Below are 17,521 nucleotides of genomic sequence, written 5' to 3'. Positions count from 1 at the left end.
ACTTCTCCAGTAGGCCCAGGGTTGGGGACGTGTGCTGCAAGATGGGACTCTTGCCCTTTTAGGGATACTAGAGGGGAAGGAAATGCCCAGCATCAGAATCACTTGGGGAGCCACCCCGAGAGTTTCTGATTCGGTAGGTCTGGCTTGGGATGTGAGAATTTCTAACAAGCTCCCCGATGACGCCAATTCTGCAGTGAGGACCACACTCGGGTTTTTATTTGTTTGTTGAATGCTAGGCAAGTGCTTTACCACTGAGCTGCATCCCCAACCCCAGAAACCATACTGTTAGAGCTGCTGTAATTCAGGTGAAGGAATTATGCATGATTTATGTTTTCTGTATTTTCAAAACTGGCCAGACGTGGTGACACACAGGTGTAATCTCAGCCCTCCAAAGTCTGAGGCAGGAGGATCGAAAGTTCAAGGGCAGACTGGACTACATATTAAGACTGTGTCAGGGGGATGGGGGAAAAAGGGAGGGGGCGGGGGGAAAGGGGGAGTAATGACCCAATCACTGTATGCACATATGAATAAAGGAAATTAAAAAAAAAGAGACTGTGTCAAACAAAACAAAACAAAACAAAAACTTTGTGTGACCATGTCTTACTTTCATACATAGAAAAAAAATCAGTTATTTTAAAAGCTAAATGTGTGGCCCCCAAAAATGACACCCAGTGCTCTGGATGTGGTCCTATGTGGAAGGAGGTCACCTTCCATGATCTAAATATCATACATCTGTTAATGTAGCCCGGCGTCATGAACTTGTGTGTCCCTGCATTTCCCCTTGGCTCATGTTGAGCTTGAGGTTCTCTCAGACCCTCATATCCTTCCCATCACCAGGTCCTGCCAGTACAACTGCAAGGGGAGTAAGTGAGGTGCACGGTTGGATTTGAATGCAGGCCCATGTGGCCTAGGCTAGCTTGGATTGAGCCGCCTGCCTGCAGTTCCTGAATGCTCTTACTTCAGGCTGGCGCAGGGACTCCTCACTTCCTCATTCCTCCCCAACCAGTGTGACCATTGACTGCCCCACTTCTTCCTTTCCCACTTCTGGTCTGTCTGCTTGGCATGGTGTGGTGGTGGCTCTTGTGTATTTTGGGATGTGGTGGGGGGAGCGCCTTTAGGAGGTGACTGTCCCCCTGCAGCTGCCAGCATGATCATCCAATTTGGGGTACTGCTGAATGCATCCCCAGGAGAGGCTGCTGTGGCAAGTGGGGTTAAGCCCCTCTGTTGGGGTGGAGTGAGACAGTACTTGGTGGGGTTGGGAGAAGCCATCCGTCACCTCTGTCTTCCTCTCCTGGTCTCAGAACCTTCTGAGAGGTGGTCCCAGGAGCCAGTGCATGAGTGTGAAGACCCCAGTCAGCTTCTAGGCCGCTGAGAACCCACCTGGAGGGCACCGGCTTCCAGACAGGCCTGTGAATCAGACTCAAAGCCGTACCCCTTGCCACAGGGAACCACAGCTCTTCCATTTGGAGCCACAGTCTGCTCTGGCCTTGCAGGCAAGCAGGTGTGAAGTGAGGGCCCCCCTGTGGGTTCCTTCCCAGGGGTGGGAAAAGGTAGAGGAGAAGGCAGGAGTACACCCCTGAGGGAAGTAGAAGGCATATTCCTCCTCACTGGTGTAGCATGAGGAGCAGAGATCCAAGACCTCACCTTCCAGGCCCTCCATCCCCCATTTTCTTGGGAAAAATTGGGGTTCTGAAGGTTGGGTACTCCAGATCTTGTCTCGCCTCCAGAGCCGCCTTTCTGCTCCTGAAACCCGCCTCCTTGCTTTCATCAGCCCCAGCCATGGTGTCTGCCTCCTCAGGGACGCCTTTGGCAAGTCCTCATCCCTTGTGACTCAGTTTCTCAATTTTATATGAACTGAGAAGGTGTTATTCCTACTGTGACTCAGTTTCCACATTTGTTATGAGACATAGTAGTTAGGCCTTTCTTCTGTGGGGTCCCCACTCTCCCCTACACATAGTGTCTAATGACCACTTCATGTCCGTGCGTCCCTCTCCTTGTTCCTTACCTAAGTGGACCTGCATGTGTTTGTTCATTCAGTTAATATCTGGGCATCTGCAGGAGGATTGGGGGCAGGGCAGGCAGGTGGCCCTTCAGACTCTCACAGTCTCTGCAAATAATTAAAGAGGTGCTAATGACTACAAAGAAGTGAGAGGCCACTGGGAGCTGGTGGCAGAGGTAGCAGGAGCTGCCCTGAGGAAGTGAGGTCACTTCTGACCCCCCTCCACTTAAATCCCAAACCCATACCTTCAAGGTCCCATATGGCTGGCTGACCACTGTTTCCCTAGCCTCAGATGACCCTATAGCTGCTCTGACTTCCTTGCTGTATTTTGATCCACTGAGTTCTTTCCTGCCTCTAAGCCTTTGCACACACTGTTCCCTCTGCCTGCAACAGTCTCTTCTTGGCTCTTTCTTCAGCCATGTAGAAAGAGTCTCAGCTTGCCTCAGCTTAAATGTCCCTTAACACAGAACCTTCCCCTGTCACTCTCTCTCTCTTTTTTTTTTTTTTTTTGGTGGGTCTGGCTTGGAACTCAGGGCTTTGTGCTTACAAAGCAGGTACTGTACCACTTGAGCCATGCCTCCAGTTCACTCCCATCATTCTTATCACATTACCCACATTGCTGTGTTTTTTATTTTGTTTTTGCCTTCATAGCACTTAACAGGATCTGAATTTTTAAAACTTCTTTTTGTTTACTTTGTGTTTGCCCAATGAGGCTTGGGGTGGAAGATAGAGAAGGGGCTAGTCACCACTGTCCCTCCCTGGCCATGTGCTGTGCATGGGATCTAGTACATAGTCAGCACTCATAAATGTTTGTTGAATGCTTCCTCAGTGTATTAGTTTCCAATTGCTGCTGTAACAAGTCACCACAAATTTAGTGGCTGTGTCAGCTTTCCATCCCTGTGACAAAGTGCCTGAGGTAATCAACTTAAAAGGAGGAAAGACTTATTTTGGCTCACAGTTTCAGAGGTTTCACTTGACTCCACAGCTTTGTGCCTGTGACGAGACAGAACATAATGGTGGGGAGCACGTGGTAGAGGAGGATGCTTACCTAGTATAGCCAGTAAGTGACAAGAGAGGGGGACACCAGGGTTCCAATATCTTCTTCAAGGACCTAGGGTCCTCCAACAACCTAAGGGCCTCACCTCCTAAAAATTCCACCACCTTCCACTAGTACCACAAACTGGCAACTAAGCTTGGGGACATTTAAGATCCAACACATAACAATGGCTTAGTTCCAGATTATCTCCCAATTATTTATTTATTTTGGCAGGGCTGGGACTTGATCTCAGAGCTTTGCACTTGGAAAGCAAGTCCTCTACTGCTTGAGGCACACCTCCAGTCCATTTTGCTGTGGTTGTTTTGGAGATGGGGTCTCTCAAACTATTTGTCCCAGCCAGTCTTGAATTACAGTCCTCCTGATCTCAGCCTCCCAAGTAGCTAGGATTACAGGTATGAGCCACCGGTGCCCTGCTGTTATCTTCCAATTTTGAAGTTCAGAAATCTGCAAAGCAAGATGCTAGTAGGACTGTATTCCTCCTGAAGGTTCTGGGGGAGAATCCTTTCCCTGGATTTCTCCAGTTTCTGGAAGCTACCCACATTCCGTGGTTCATGGTCCCTTCTCCAACCTACAGAGCACATCACTCACCCTGTGTATCCCTCTTATGCTGCTTGCTCCCAGTTGCCTCCCTCTTATGAGGACTCTGAAGATGACATTGGGCTCACCCAGATAATCTCCTTCCCTCCAGATCCTTATCACATCCCCAAAGTCCCCCCCCTGCCATGTAAGGCATGTATTTTCAGATCCTGGGAGTTCAGATGTGAGCATCTCTGGGGGTCTGCTACATAGCCTACCACTCCCAGACCCCAGTGCTGGTTCAGCATTGGCTGTGGCCAGGGACCTAAGCACTCCTTCCCTCCTTTTGCAGGATGAGATCGAGGAGCTACGGGCAGAGATGCTGGAGATGCGGGATGTGTACATGGAGGAGGATGTATACCAGCTGCAGGAGTTACGGCAGCAGCTGGACCAGGCCAGCAAGACTTGCCGCATCCTGCAGTACCGACTGCGCAAAGCCGAGCGCCGCAGCCTCCGTGCTGCCCAGACTGGCCAGGTGGACGGCGAGCTCATCCGAGGTCTGGAGCAGGATGTCAAGGTCAGCCTGGGCCCCTCTGTCAAGCCTCACAGGTGCACTGGCTACGGGATGTAGGTGAGCCTTAGTTGGGGGTCCAGATCAGCTCTGTGGCTTCATCCTACATGTCCTCAGGCAAGTTACACTGCCATACATGGACCTCAGTTTTCCAGTACGCAAAGCAGGGGTCCCTGGTGAACTAACAGGCCTTCTGTCAGGGACACCCAAAGGCGATATCATACTATGAAACCTCCAAACAGCAGCTTCTGCTTGTTTAGTTTCAGCCCCATACCTGGTGTCAGGTTCCAGTTGTCCCTGTGTATGTCCATGGAGATTTCTCATTATGCTGATGACAGCAGGGAAGGCCTGGAGTTGAACAGAGCTGGCTCTGATCTTGGCTTCAATATGCCCAGATTTTGTGATTTTTGAGCACGAACCTATAACTTATATTTCAGTGTAAAGTGGGTGTAAGCACAGCCCCTACCTCTCAGGGTTCTGTGAGAATTGAGTGAGATAATACAGATAGAAGGCCACCATGAACACTCAGCCCAGTGTGATCAGGGGTTATAGGAGCTGGGGCTGGAGGCACCCGATATAGTGTGGGGGTCCTAAGGAGTCTTTCTGCTGAGATGCCTTATGAGTTGAGGTCTGAGGAAGCGATGGTCCAGAGCCAGGAAGGGGGAGGCCTAAGGGCTCAGGGGAGCAGGCAGGATAAGGAACCCCTTTCCCACTCACCCTCCACCAGAAGGTGCTGGCAAATTCAAGCCCTACAAGTGTAGTGTAAAAGACCCTGAGATTTGCTGTCAGGGGTCTGCAGGGCCAGGGTAGTCAATAGTGAGTGCCAGCTCCACGTAGGCCTTTGCATCTGCTGTTATCTTGACTGTCCCCAGTGGGATCACGGGGAGGGCACTGGGTACAGAATGGGCCACCTCTGCCTGAGGGGGCAGATCAAGTGATAAATGGCTGCACAAATGTTCAGTCCTGGAATGGGAGTGGGAAAGGGAGAGGGTAGGAGAGAGGTGGAGAAACTCAGACGAACCTGCAAATTTGTGTTTGGGTCCAGGTTGTTGAGGATTTCTGGGAGAGACACAAGAAAATCTGACTGAAGACAGACAAGGAAGGGGACCTTCAGGGGCAGAGACAGCAGCTGGGCTGCCTGCACAGCCTGCAGGGTGGGAGGGCCCAGAACATTGGAGAGGAGGGGAGTTTGGGAGGGACTTTCAGGAGTCGGGATGGAGGGAGGGCCCCTTCTGTTGGGATTTGAACTAGCCAATCAGCATCAACCCCTTCTTTCCTCCCTCCCCTGCCCACCCCTGCAGCTGCAGCGCTGAGCTCATCTGCTGGCCCAGCCTGCACTGCTGGCCACCTCTGGCCACCACCCTTCATCCCAATGTGTTGGTGCCTTTTCGGAGGTCTGCAGAATACTGTGTGCCCTAGCATCATGAGGTTTACTCAATGGGCTCAGGCGGGGAGGGAGCTGCCTGGGAGAATAGCTCTGGGGACCGTCTTCCTCTGCCAGCTCCTTGGCCCATGCATGCCCTGATTGGCCCCTCTGCTTGGGGACTCAGTTTCCCCTTATGTTAATGAGGGACGTAAATTGACTGAATCGTCAGGGCTTTTGTGCAACAGTGGTTTTATTGAGCAGCTCAGTTATTGGTTAGGGTGTTGTGAATGAAACTTCAGCAGGGACACTGCATAGGATGAGAAACCCAGGGGCCAGTGGGCAGAGACATGTCCTGCCACTTGCTTGCTGTGTGGTCTTGGGTAAGCTTCTTCACATCTCTGAGCCTGTTTCTGCCTGTGGTAAATGGAGCTAATACTAGGTCTTCCCTGTAGAGATTATGAATAGAAAATAAAGTAGTTCAAGTGAAGACAGTGCTGAGCCTTGGGTGTGGCTACAAGTGAGTGCTCACCTAGGAACTGAGCACATGGCGGGAGGGTGTCATGTCCTAGCACTCTGGGGTCTACATTCTCATCTGAAATGACCCCTATATAGGAGGCCCTGGGACCATCAGAAACACATTCCTCTCCTCAGATGCAAATGTTCCTGGAGAAAATGTTCTGGCCTTGGCTTTAGTTCCTGGGTGACCTGTGCAGTCTTGCTTCTCTCTCTTCCTTGAGTTTCAGTTTCTCATCCATAAAACAGGAGTGACATTCCCATCTTCCTGGGTGTTTTGTTTTATTTTTGGTGGCACTGGGGTTTGAACTCAGGGCCTTGTTGCTGGCTAGGCAGGTGCTCTACCACTTCAGCCAAACCACTAGCCCTTTTTGCTTTGGTTATTTTGGTAGTAGGGCCTCGCTTTTTGCTTGGGCAGGCCTGGACCTTGGTCCTCTATTTACACTTCCCCACAGTAGCTGGGATGACAGGCATGAGTCACTGTGCCCAGCTTTTATTGCTTAAGATGGGGGTCTCTCAAACTTTTTGCTTTTGCCTCTGCTGGCTTTGAACCTAGATTTTACTGATCTCAGCCTCCCAGTAGTTAGGATTACAGGCTGGTCCTAGGGCTCTTGGGAGGATTCATCTGCACACTGTCCAGAATGCCACCTGGCCAAGGGGTGCTTCTTAGCAAGAGTTCCCATCTCTGTCCCTGAGGATCAGTGTGACAGGGCCCTGGAGCCCAGAGGTGAGTGTGCCAGGGAGCTGGAGCTGGAGGCTGTTGATAGGGGTTGGCAGGAGCCAGCCGACACTGTAAACAGTGATCTCATGGCTGAGCGCATTTGTTTGTGCTTTGGGGATTTGCCCTGGTTTCCGGCAGCCGCAGCTGCCTGGCCTCTCTTGGTGTCTCTGTCCCCTACTTTGGGGGTAGCTGAAAGGATCAAATGAGACAGGCACGCAGAGCCCTTCAAGTGCCTGGCATACTGAGTCCACTGTTGGGGATTATTATAAAGACATGTATTGTTGGTAGTAATATAATATGTCTTTAAGCTTCCCCCTACGGCAGCAAGGTCAGGCTGAAAGAAGGAGTTGACTCTCCTGCTTTCAAATCTTGGTTTGGTAGCTTTCTAGCAGTATGACCTTAGGCAAGTGAACTTTCCCTCCTGAGCCTCGCAATGGGGATAATAATCAAAGTGCTCCTCCAGGGGCTGGAAAGCATGGGTCAGTGCTTAAGAAACTGCTAGGCTCAGGGGCCCCAGGACCTCCAGGATTGGGGAGAGAAAGAGCCAAGCCAGGCCACCCGCTCCAGCCACCCTGTTAGCACAGGTGCTTTGCTCCCATTGACCTCCATCAGGGCCACCAGGTGCTGTAGAGATCTGAGCTTTGGGCTCCTTGTACACATTGGAGATCTACAAGCTAGCTGGGGTGGGCTTTCTTGACATAGCAGTCCCAGGGGTGGGGAGCACTTGGGGAAAGAGTCCACGAGAAAGGAGGAGAAGGGACTAGGACTCAGGAATCACATGGGTCATCACTTCTTGGCAGGGACTGAGTGGCCTCTCCAGGTAGAGTCCATGGTGGAGATGGAGTATCCCCTCAAGTGGAAGAGAACTGGCCCAGATGGGAGCAGGCTTTGGAGTGGAGCCTTGGCCCCAGAAACCTTTCCTTGACATTGGTTGGTGGGCAGTGGAGAGGCATGTCCCTCACCCTGTCAGAGCCTACGTAGCTACCTATACATAGCTTTTCACTGATTCACCTCCTCCCTTTTCCCTTGTTGGAGTCTATTTGCTTGTTCATCCAACAAGCATTTATTATTCACTTAGTGCATCGCAGGCCCTATTGGAACACAGAGATGTGAATGAACCCAGGCGTGATCTGGGTCTGGTATCTCTGTACCCCCTCACTCTTGCCCCTAGTTCCAAAGCAAGATGAATGAATGAGTGGACTATTGATCAGAACAGGGGCTTCCTGGGTGACTTAATATCCCCAAACTGGGGATCATAGCCAGAAGCTTGGAGGCTGAACATGTCCAGCAAAAAACCTTAGGGTTGAGCCAACATGGATAAGATCACTGTACAGAGGCAAAGCAGTAATCTCGATACCACATTAGAAATCCTTGTAGTAATGATACTTTGAATTAGTGGCCTTTGAGCAGCTCTGCAAAGCTCTTAAGTATTTCACAAAATCAAAACTAGGTCAGCCAAGCTCATGAAATGACCACACTTTTATAATTCACTAAATAGGGTTAATTGTTAAAAAGAATAGAAAATAAAAATCCTTGTGTTTTTTGAGCACCCTGTATGTTCCAGCCCCGACTCAAGCATTATGTCATTTATTCCTTGCAGCAACCCTTGTGAGTAGACTGTCAACCATTGCTGACCAAACTCTGTTAAACAACTTGTCCTGAGTCACATAGCCAGTAATGCTGGAACCAGGCTCACATCTGCCTTTCCCCTCTTCAAGCCCTTGCCTGATACAGAGAGACTGCTTACCCCACTTTGTGAATGAGGGAAGTTGGGCAGCCCAGCGTGGGCAAGGGTGGGCCAGTGTCTGGCTGTGCTTGAACTTCGGGCCAGAGGGGCAGTGGACAGTGGAAGCAGGGGAGAGAGTATTCAGTTTCCTCTCTGGCTGTTGTTTTTCCTGGCCTGCCCTGTACACTGCCAAGGGGTCTATGCTGAGTTGGGCTTGGGCTCAGGCAGAGGGCAGAGCCAGGGAGGGCCCTGTTCCCTTCCGGAGGATGTAGCACCATGGTCACTTCCCATGCTGGCAGGCAAGGGCACTGGGCTGTCTACCCCACACATAGGTCCTGCTGCCAAAGCCTTCAGACCCCCGGGGGAGCCCTGACTATACTGGCTCCTCCAAACTTCTGGGGCTCCCAGCCCAGCTCAGCCACAGCCATAGCCACAGAGGGTGACCCGGAATAGGTCACTTCCCTGGAGCTTTAGTTTCCTTGTCAGTAACATGAGGACAGAACTAGGATAGAGATGAATGAGTCTGGTGCCCAGTGGGTATTCAGCAGGCAGTGACCAGCCTGCCCAAGGATGGAGTCTAGTTGCAGTTTACCAGGTTAGAATGACTGTTCTCATCTCCCCAAATCCCCATCTCCTGGCTTCCCATCCTCAGCTAGCAAGAGATAGGACAGAGGGTGTCTTCCAGGAAATGGGGTGCTGTTGCTGCAGCATCCTGGAGCTGGTATTGGAGACTACAGCTCTGTCAGTTCCTTTTTGTAGGGATGACTTGGACGTCTGCCCAGCCTTTGTCATTTCAGGCAAGTTCTATATCCCAGACAATTGGAAATAGGCCTCAGGGTGACTGTGACCTCCAGCAAGTCATGCTCTCTGGCCATAAGCTCTTGGAAGCGGCAGCCACTGCTCACCACTCACTGTGATGGCACTGAGCAAGGGCTTGTGTATGAGAGCTGATTTGATCCTCTCTCGGCAGTGAGGTTGGTCCTGATATCACTGTGTCCATTTTATAGCTGAGGAGACTAAGGCACATAGCTGGAAAATGACTTGCCCAGGATCATGTCTCCTATCTTGCTCTGGGCTTTCACTCCAGACCGCACCCTCTACCAAGGTTCTTATGAGGACAGGACCAGAAGGTGCTAGATGAGTTTTGGGGGAGCATTAAAAGCCCCAGGTAAGGGTTGGGTGTAATGACTCATGCCTGTTATCCCACTCAGGAGGCAGAGATCAAGAGGATCATGGTTTGAGACCACCCTGGGCAAAAAGTTAGCAAGACTCCATCTTAATTAACAAGCTGGGTGTGATGGTGCTCACCTGTGATCCCAGCTATGGGGAGGCATAAGTAAGAGGATCCAGGTATGAGGCCAGCCCTGGGCAAAACCTCATGACTCTGTCAGAAAAATAACTAAGCAAAAATGGACTAGGGGCGTGGCTCAAGTAGCAGAGTGCCTGCCTAGCAAGTGTAAGACCCTGAGTTTAAACCCCAGTAGGAAAAAACCCAAGTAAATGAAAGATATTCCTTAAAACAGACAGGACGGGTACAGCTTTTGGGTTAGCTCACTGGGAGCCTGGGGTGTTTGGCTTTGGGCTTTGAGTCTCTGCCTCGTGGATGCAGAGATTCAGGTCCTTTGTGCCTCAGTTTCCTCATCTGCAAAATGAGGTAAGAATGGGCCTGTCTCCTGTTGCTCTGCAGCTGAGGTGGGACAGTCAGTGGGACTGGCAGTGTCTGCATTGCTCCCTTCCTGCAGCCTGCTCATGCCCTTCTCACCCCTCGCCCGGTCCAGGTCTCTAAGGACATCTCCATGAGGCTGCACAAGGAGCTTGAGGTGGTGGAGAAGAAGAGGGCACGGCTGGAGGAGGAGAATGAGGAGCTTCGGCAGCGGCTCATCGAGACGGAGCTGGCCAAGCAGGTGCTGCAGACCGAGCTGGAGCGGCCGAGAGAGGTGAGGGTCGCCCGCCCCCGCATGGTGGCCTAGCGCAGGTGGTGGGGCAGCCCCACCTATTGTGGGCCTTGCTGCTTGTAGGAAATGGGCACAGTTACACCTCCCTGGCAGGGATGTTTATTCACTCATCCCTCTAGCATGTATTTCCTGAGCAGCACCTACTGTACTGTGTTACACTGTGCCAGACATGCTAACTGAATGTGACCCCATCTTTGCTCCTGCACACCCTCTCCTCCTCCGCCTGTATGTTTAGCAACCAGTGTGTTAGGCACCACACTAGACAAGAATTTTCATAAAGGCCCAACAAGATAGAGACCCATTTTCTGGATGAGCAAACAGCCCCCAGGAGAAGGAGGGATGTCCTCAAGGTCATGCAGGGCCCACAGGGCTCTGCAGAATGAGGAAGAGAACCCATCAGCCTGGGTGACCTTTAAAGGCTGGAACTTTCTGGATTCCAGAGGTCTGCATTCCAGACAGCCAGGTGGCCTCAGGTGGTTGGCTGCCCACGAGGCATCTCAGGCTCACTGGTACATTCTTCTGAGGCGCCCGCCTACTTCTTAGGGGGCTGGCAAGCCAGCAGTCCGGGACCAAGATGCCACAATCCCCAGGACAGAACAGATCTTTAGTTACCCACCCTGCTGGGCATGCCAGCACCTTCTCCACGATATCTAGGGTGGAGAGAGGAGGATTTGCTGGTCAGCCCTGCCTTGCTTCAGGGCTGGGCAGGAGGCTCCCTCCCTTCCTGTGGCCTCCTGCCCTCCATGGCTATCATTTTCACTCTGTCTCATGCTGTTACCCAATGATGAAAAGGGGAGACACTTTCAGAAAGCATTTTAGAGCTCAGCTTGTTCCTGTTGTACAGGTGGGGAAACTGAGGCCCAAAGAGGAACAGCTTAGCTGGATGCCGGTGGCTCACACCTGTAATCCTAGCTTCTCAGGCAGAGATCAGGAGGATCGCAGTTCAAAGCCAGCCCAGGGAAATAGTTCCCAAGACCCTATCTTGAAAAACACCATCACAAAAAAAGACTGGTGGAGTGGCTCAAGGTGTAGGCCCTGAGTTCAAACCCCAGTACTGCAAGAAAACCAAAAAAGAAAACAAAGAGGAACAGCTTGCTAGTTCACCCAGCCTTTCCTTAGCAGAGACATGGCTGCAACCCTGAAGCCACTTCCCCTCTCCAAGTCTCAGTTTCTTCTCTGTGACATCAGGCTGAAAACAGCACCCAGCTTAAAAGACTGTTTCAGATCATTAATAAGATTGAGTAATCAGAGAGGTTGGGGGTAGAGCACGTGCTTGGCACCTGTGAGGCCCTGGGTTTGGATCCTTAGCACCAAAAAGAACCTCAAAAACAATAGGGCTGGAGGCATGGCTCAAGTGGTAAAGCACTTTTCTAGCAAGTATGAAGCCCTGGGTTCAAACCCCAGTACTGTAAAACAACAACAAAAAGCAAGCAATAATTGAGTAACCATAGAATACTACACAGAAGTTAAAAACAATAAGGTGATATAGTAGTTCTTCAAAAATGAAACACAGAATTACTATATGATCCACCAATTCTGGGTATAGACCCCAAAGAATTGAAAGCAGGGACCCTAAAGGAGGGACCCATGTTTGTAGTAGCATAATTTACAGTAACCAAAAGGTAGGCGCAACATACCATGGACGGATGAATGGACAAATGTACGTAGAGTGGAATATTCAACAGGAAGAAGGAGTGAATCACCGACACAGGCTGCAACACGGATGAGCCCTGAAAACCATATGCCAGGCTAGACACAAACCGCAAGACTCCGCTTGGATGACACACCTTGAGCAGCGAGATTCAGAGACAGAAAGCAGAACAGAGGTTACCAGCTATGTGGGGTGGGAGTGAGGAGTCACTGTTTAGTGGGTACAGAGATTCAGTTTGGGAAAATGAAGGGTTTAAGAGACAGACAGTGGTTATGGTTGCACACTGAATGTGCTAGTGCCCTTGAGCTGTGTACTTAAAAATGGTTAAGGCTGGATGTAGCTCAGTGTAGACTATGTGCTTACTGTACTCGAGGCTCTGGGTTCTTTCTCCAGCACCCAAAACAAAACAAAACCAAAGCTTAAAAATAGTGCATTTCTTGCCATGTCTATTTTGCAACAATAAAGGAGAAAAATGGTTAAAATGATAAATTTTATAATTTGTATCCTATACCACACATATATCAGTATATAACATATATATCTGTAGATATGTATATATATGTCAATATATATATTGTATATATACATTTACTCATATGCTCACATTTATGTGTATATGTACCCATTAATTGTGTAGTTAAGTTCTTTTTGTTTGTTTCTTTGGTTTGGTTTTGGTTTTGTGGATGGAATGCACGGCCTTGCTCATGATAAGCAAGCACTCTACATTGAGCTTCACCCCCAGCCCATGTTAAGGTTTTTGTTTTGCAAAGCAGGCACTTTGCAAATTAAGCCACACCTCCAGTCCATTTTGCTCTGCTTATTTTTGGAGATGGGGGTCTCATGAACTGTTTATCCAGGCTGACTTTGAACTATGATCCTTGGGTTCTCAGCCTCTCAAGTAGCTAGGATTATAGGTATATGTCACCACCCTGGCTATGTAAGTGTTTTTTAAATAATAAGAATGTAGGTTGGGCGAGGTGGCATACATCTGTAGTCCCAGCTTTTGACAAGGCTGAGGCAGGAGGATTGTTTGAGCCCAGGAGTTCAAGACCAGTCTGGGCAATATTGTGAGACCCTGTCTAAAAATGAATGAATGTACGTAGGTATTATTTGTGAAATTTCAAATTTAAATTTTTAAGTATGAAGAGCCCTATGTGGAACCATGCACAGAGTAGGAACTAAAGAAACACCGTTTCATTCCCCTCTGAGGCGTTTGTAGGAGAGGCTGGTGGAGCCCTCCTGATGTGCCCGTGGTGTCTCAGGAGCCTGTGTTTACTTGCAGTTTGTCTTCTGCCTCCTCGCTCTCCTTCCTGACATGGTTTCTATGGAGACGAGGGTCCCTCAGCAATTCTTCTGCCAGAGCTGCAGCCCCATCATTGGGATCCGCCTTTGCCATCCTGACAGGTTGCTGAGGCGATAGTCACCCGACTGGGAACCCGAGCCTCTGGCCTGAGCTGATGTGGTTGCCATGGAGATAGCTCTTGGCGACAGAAGAGAGGATGGCACGCCCTCACTGCGTTCCTTGTTGGCACTATGGCCCAGCTGGGATGCTGCTCAAGAATCTTAACGCCACCCCCACCTCTCACTCAGCCGTCGATGTTCGTCCTCCCCCCTTGCATTTCAGGCAGAAAGCCAGTAAGAACATTGCAGTGATTTCTTAGAACATAGCTGCTGAGTTTGAGTGTTCACGCTGTGCCCGCCCCCTCCCAGCATTGCGCATGCGTCGTCAAGGGTGTAACGTTCCAGGGCCTCTCGGCGCCCATCATCTGACTGACCCCATTTCGTGGGTGCTAGACTGCTCTTGGCAATTTTTAAATTGTGATTTAATTCACAGACCATGCAGTTCATCATTTTAAAGTACATGATTCCGTGATTTTTTTCCCCTTGTATCAAACTGTCACCACGATCTAATTCCAGAACACTCCATTGCCCTCAAAAGAAACCCCGTACCTTTTAGCAGTCGCTCCCCACCCTCTCTTTCCTCTGGCCTTTGGCAACTGCTAAGCCACTTTCTGCCTCTGGATTTTTCCCATTCTGGACATGGCATTCCAATGGAATCATGCAGCGTGTGATCGATCTTTGGTGACGGCTTCTTTTACTTCACGTAAGGCTTAGGCGATCGACATTGAAGATTAGCCACTCATACTGAAGCCTGAATCAGGACCTTCTTCCTTTTTATGGGTGGATAATAATCCATTTATGGATAGACCATATTGTGTTTGTTCATCCAGCAGTTGTTGGGCATTTGGGTTGTTCCCACTTTTCAGCTTAGTAGGACTAATGATGCTGTGAACATTCACATCCAAGTTTCTGTGGTTATGTGTTTTCACTTCTCCTGGGTACATAGCTAGGAACAGAACTGCTATCTGTGGATGGGCCTGAAAGATAGGATTTAAACCCTGGACTCTGGGTCTTCCAAACCCACACTGACTCCTACGGGGATGCCCCTGTCCTTGTCCTGTCCTGCAGGAGCTGTCCAAGCACCCTCTTGTGTTTCCAGAACTTTAAGAGTCTGTTGACTCCAATGAGCACCTCCCTGGCACAGATTTCTCATCAGAATTTTCCACCTGATGGGGTAGAAAGGACACCAACCATGGCGTTGGACCACTTGAGGTCAAATCCCACTTGTACCATGGTCGTTCAGTGCAGATTAGCCTTGGTCTGTGTGTTGTGGGGCAAACTCGGACTGGGAGCCACACATCTGGATTTTAATCCTGGCTTTGCCATTTATTCACAAGTGAGTGCAACCTTGGGCAAATTTCACAACTGCCCTAGTGCTGTTTGCTCATTTATAAAATGGGAATAGTTCACAATAACCAAGTTATGGAAACAGCCAAGATGCCCCACCACTGAGGAATGGATTAAGAAAATGTGGTATCTACACACAATGGAATTCTATGCAGCCATGAAGAAGAACAAAATGTTATCATTTGCTGGTAAATGGGTGGAATTGGAGAACATCATTCTGAGTGAGGTTAGCCTGGCCCAAAAGACCAAAAATCGTATGTTCTCCCTCATATGTGGACATTAGATCAAGGGTAAACACAACAAGGGGATTGGACTATGAGCACACAAGGGAGGGGTGAGGATAGGTAAGACACCTAAAAAAAACTAGCTAGCATTTGTTGCCCTCAATGCAGAGAAACTAAAGCAGATACCTTAAAAGCAACTGAGGCCAATAGGAAAAGGGGAACAGGTACTAGAGAAAAGGTTAGTTCAAGAAGAATTAACCTAGAAGGTAACACCCACGCACAGGAAATCAATGTGAGTCAATGCCCTGTATAGCTATCCTTATCTCAACCAGCAAAAACCCTTGTTCCTTCCTATTATTGCTTATACTCTCTCTACAACAAAATTAGAAATAAGGGCAAAATAGTTTCTGCTGGGTATTGAGGTGGGGGAGAGGGAGGGGGGTGTAGTGGGTGGTTAAGGGAGGGGGTGGGGGCAGGGGGGAGAAATGAACCAAGCCTTGTATGCACATATGAATAATAAAAGAAAAAGGAAAAAAATAAAATAAAATGGGAATAGTAATCCCTACTTGTCGGGGTGTTTGTGAGCATTAAATGGGATGAGCAGGTAGATGCTCAGCATAGAATAACATTACTAAATGGAGTACTTAGTATTATCATACCACAGCTAGCCTTTCACGGGAGAAGCCTGCACTTCCTCTGAGTAGGCCTGTTTCTTCAGCCTCTTGCAAAGGGCCCCCTCATCAGCTGCTGGTGCCCATGAAGCAGTTACATTGCAAACCATCACCTGCCGTTCACACTATCCCAATGGCATTTGATTTGGGGTACTTGTCTAAACTTCTCTGCTTTCTCCTCCTCCCAGTTGTCTCCTCATATGTAACCAGGAGCCAGATGGCCTGTGTGCCTGGTTGTTTTGGCTATTCTGGAGGGGGCAGGCCTCAGTCTTGGAGATGCACCCCCTACACACACACCGGAGGTCCCTGCATTTTCAGTGAGACCTCTCTGAACATCCTTCGTATGTGGTGAAGATCTGTTCAGCTATTTTGACAGGGAGTTCACTTAGTCCCAGGAAGGTTGGCCTTTGTGTATTGGCAGAGTGGAAGCACAGAAGGAGTTGGGAGTCAGAGGGCTCCTCTAGAGCTGTGCTCAAGTAGCTCTGTGTTGGGCTGCAGAGGAGTTCTGGGGAGGACAGAGCTCTGCCATCCACTAGGAACAGTTGGACCAGGGATGCTCAGAGGCCTTGTGATTGGCTGTGGGTGAGGAAGGCTCTGCTGCCTGCCAGGCCTGAGAGTGTGCCCTTGGGTTGGGTCCCTCTGGTGTTCTGGGCCACCCACCAGGAGCCCAGGGTCAGAATTTCTGTCTCTTGGGCCAGGACTGGCTCCAGCCCCGGGGCTCCACAAAAGGCCTCTGACAGGCTGCGGTTCCCTTGAGGGGCATGGCAGCCCCCAAGCTGCCTGGCCAGCTGCTGCCCTGCAGAGGAGAGGGAAGTTCTTATGCTCTCTGGGTCTGCCTTGTTTTCCCTCCTGAGGTGAAGGGCAGTGCAGGAGAGTCCAGTCCAAGCTTGAATGGCTGGAACCACGCTAGTCTTGAGAGAGGTCCTCCTTTGTGTGAGGTTCAAGCTACTCAGCCCTGTCGCTCCTGCTCTATGCCTGCTGGAAAGGCATTCAGTGACTTCTTAGGGACAGACCATTTGAAAAACATGCAGACTTTCCCTTCCCCCAGCAGGTAGTGGTGCACTCTTAGCAGGGAAAGATTAAAAACACAATAAGCCATAAGGAAAAGGAGCTCACCTGTCATCCAGTATCAGAGGGAATTTTTACATGGGTGGGGAGCATATACTTGCAGTAAGGTTTTCTATGTGTACATACACACGATTTAAAGTATACGTGGCTGGGCGCTGGGTGGCTCCACCTATAAGCCTAGCTACTCCAGAGGCAGAGATCAGGAGACTCCTTAGTTTGAAGCCAGCCCCAGCAAATAGTTCATGAGAGCCTATCTCGAAAACATCCTTCACAAAAAAGGGCTGGTGGAGTGGCTTAAGGTGTAGGCCCTGAATTCAAACCCTAGCACTACAAAAAAAAAAAAAAAGTATATGTGTGTGTGTGGGTTTCTTTTTAATCTAAGAAAGTAATATAAACTTAATGAGGCAAAAATCCCATTGCAAAAGCACATAAACGCATGCCTAGCATACCTCTGAGGGAAGCGAGAGCAGGCTCTGGTTTCACTGCACCTGGGGCAGGAGAACTGGGGACTGTTCCCCCTCTTCCTCCTTTTTTTTTCCTCTTAGCATTTTGAACCATGTGAATGTGGCATCTATTCAAAAAAAGATAGAGCTAATATTAAAAAACCCCAAGCCACCTCCCTCCATTCTCTCCTTGGCCTCACCTAGGATCATTATCAGCCATGTGCTTTGTATCTTTCCAGATCTTTCTGTATGCTCAACAATGAGCATTTCTTTGTATTAAAAACAACACATG

The 17,521-nt window shown here is 49.6% G+C and overlaps 1 protein-coding gene across 2 annotated transcripts in view; it reads left to right on the top strand.

Moving 5' to 3' along the window:
- The window catches only part of Mtcl2 (microtubule crosslinking factor 2), a 68,071-nt gene that overhangs the window by 15,601 nt on the left and 34,949 nt on the right, over positions 1 to 17,521 (top strand). For both annotated transcript variants that reach the window (XM_074074715.1, XM_020175262.2), the window contains exons 2-3: positions 3,925 to 4,149; positions 10,248 to 10,406. In XM_074074715.1, the coding sequence (XP_073930816.1) occupies positions 3,925 to 4,149; positions 10,248 to 10,406 (384 nt within the window). The remainder of the gene's footprint in view (positions 1 to 3,924; positions 4,150 to 10,247; positions 10,407 to 17,521) is intronic.

The sequence above is a fragment of the Castor canadensis genome, chromosome 5 (genome assembly GCF_047511655.1).
Source record: "Castor canadensis chromosome 5, mCasCan1.hap1v2, whole genome shotgun sequence".
In the NCBI taxonomy this organism is placed as follows: domain Eukaryota; kingdom Metazoa; phylum Chordata; class Mammalia; order Rodentia; family Castoridae; genus Castor; species Castor canadensis.
The sequence above is the reverse complement of the archived record's forward strand: the minus strand, read 5'-3'. Positions and strand labels throughout refer to the sequence as shown.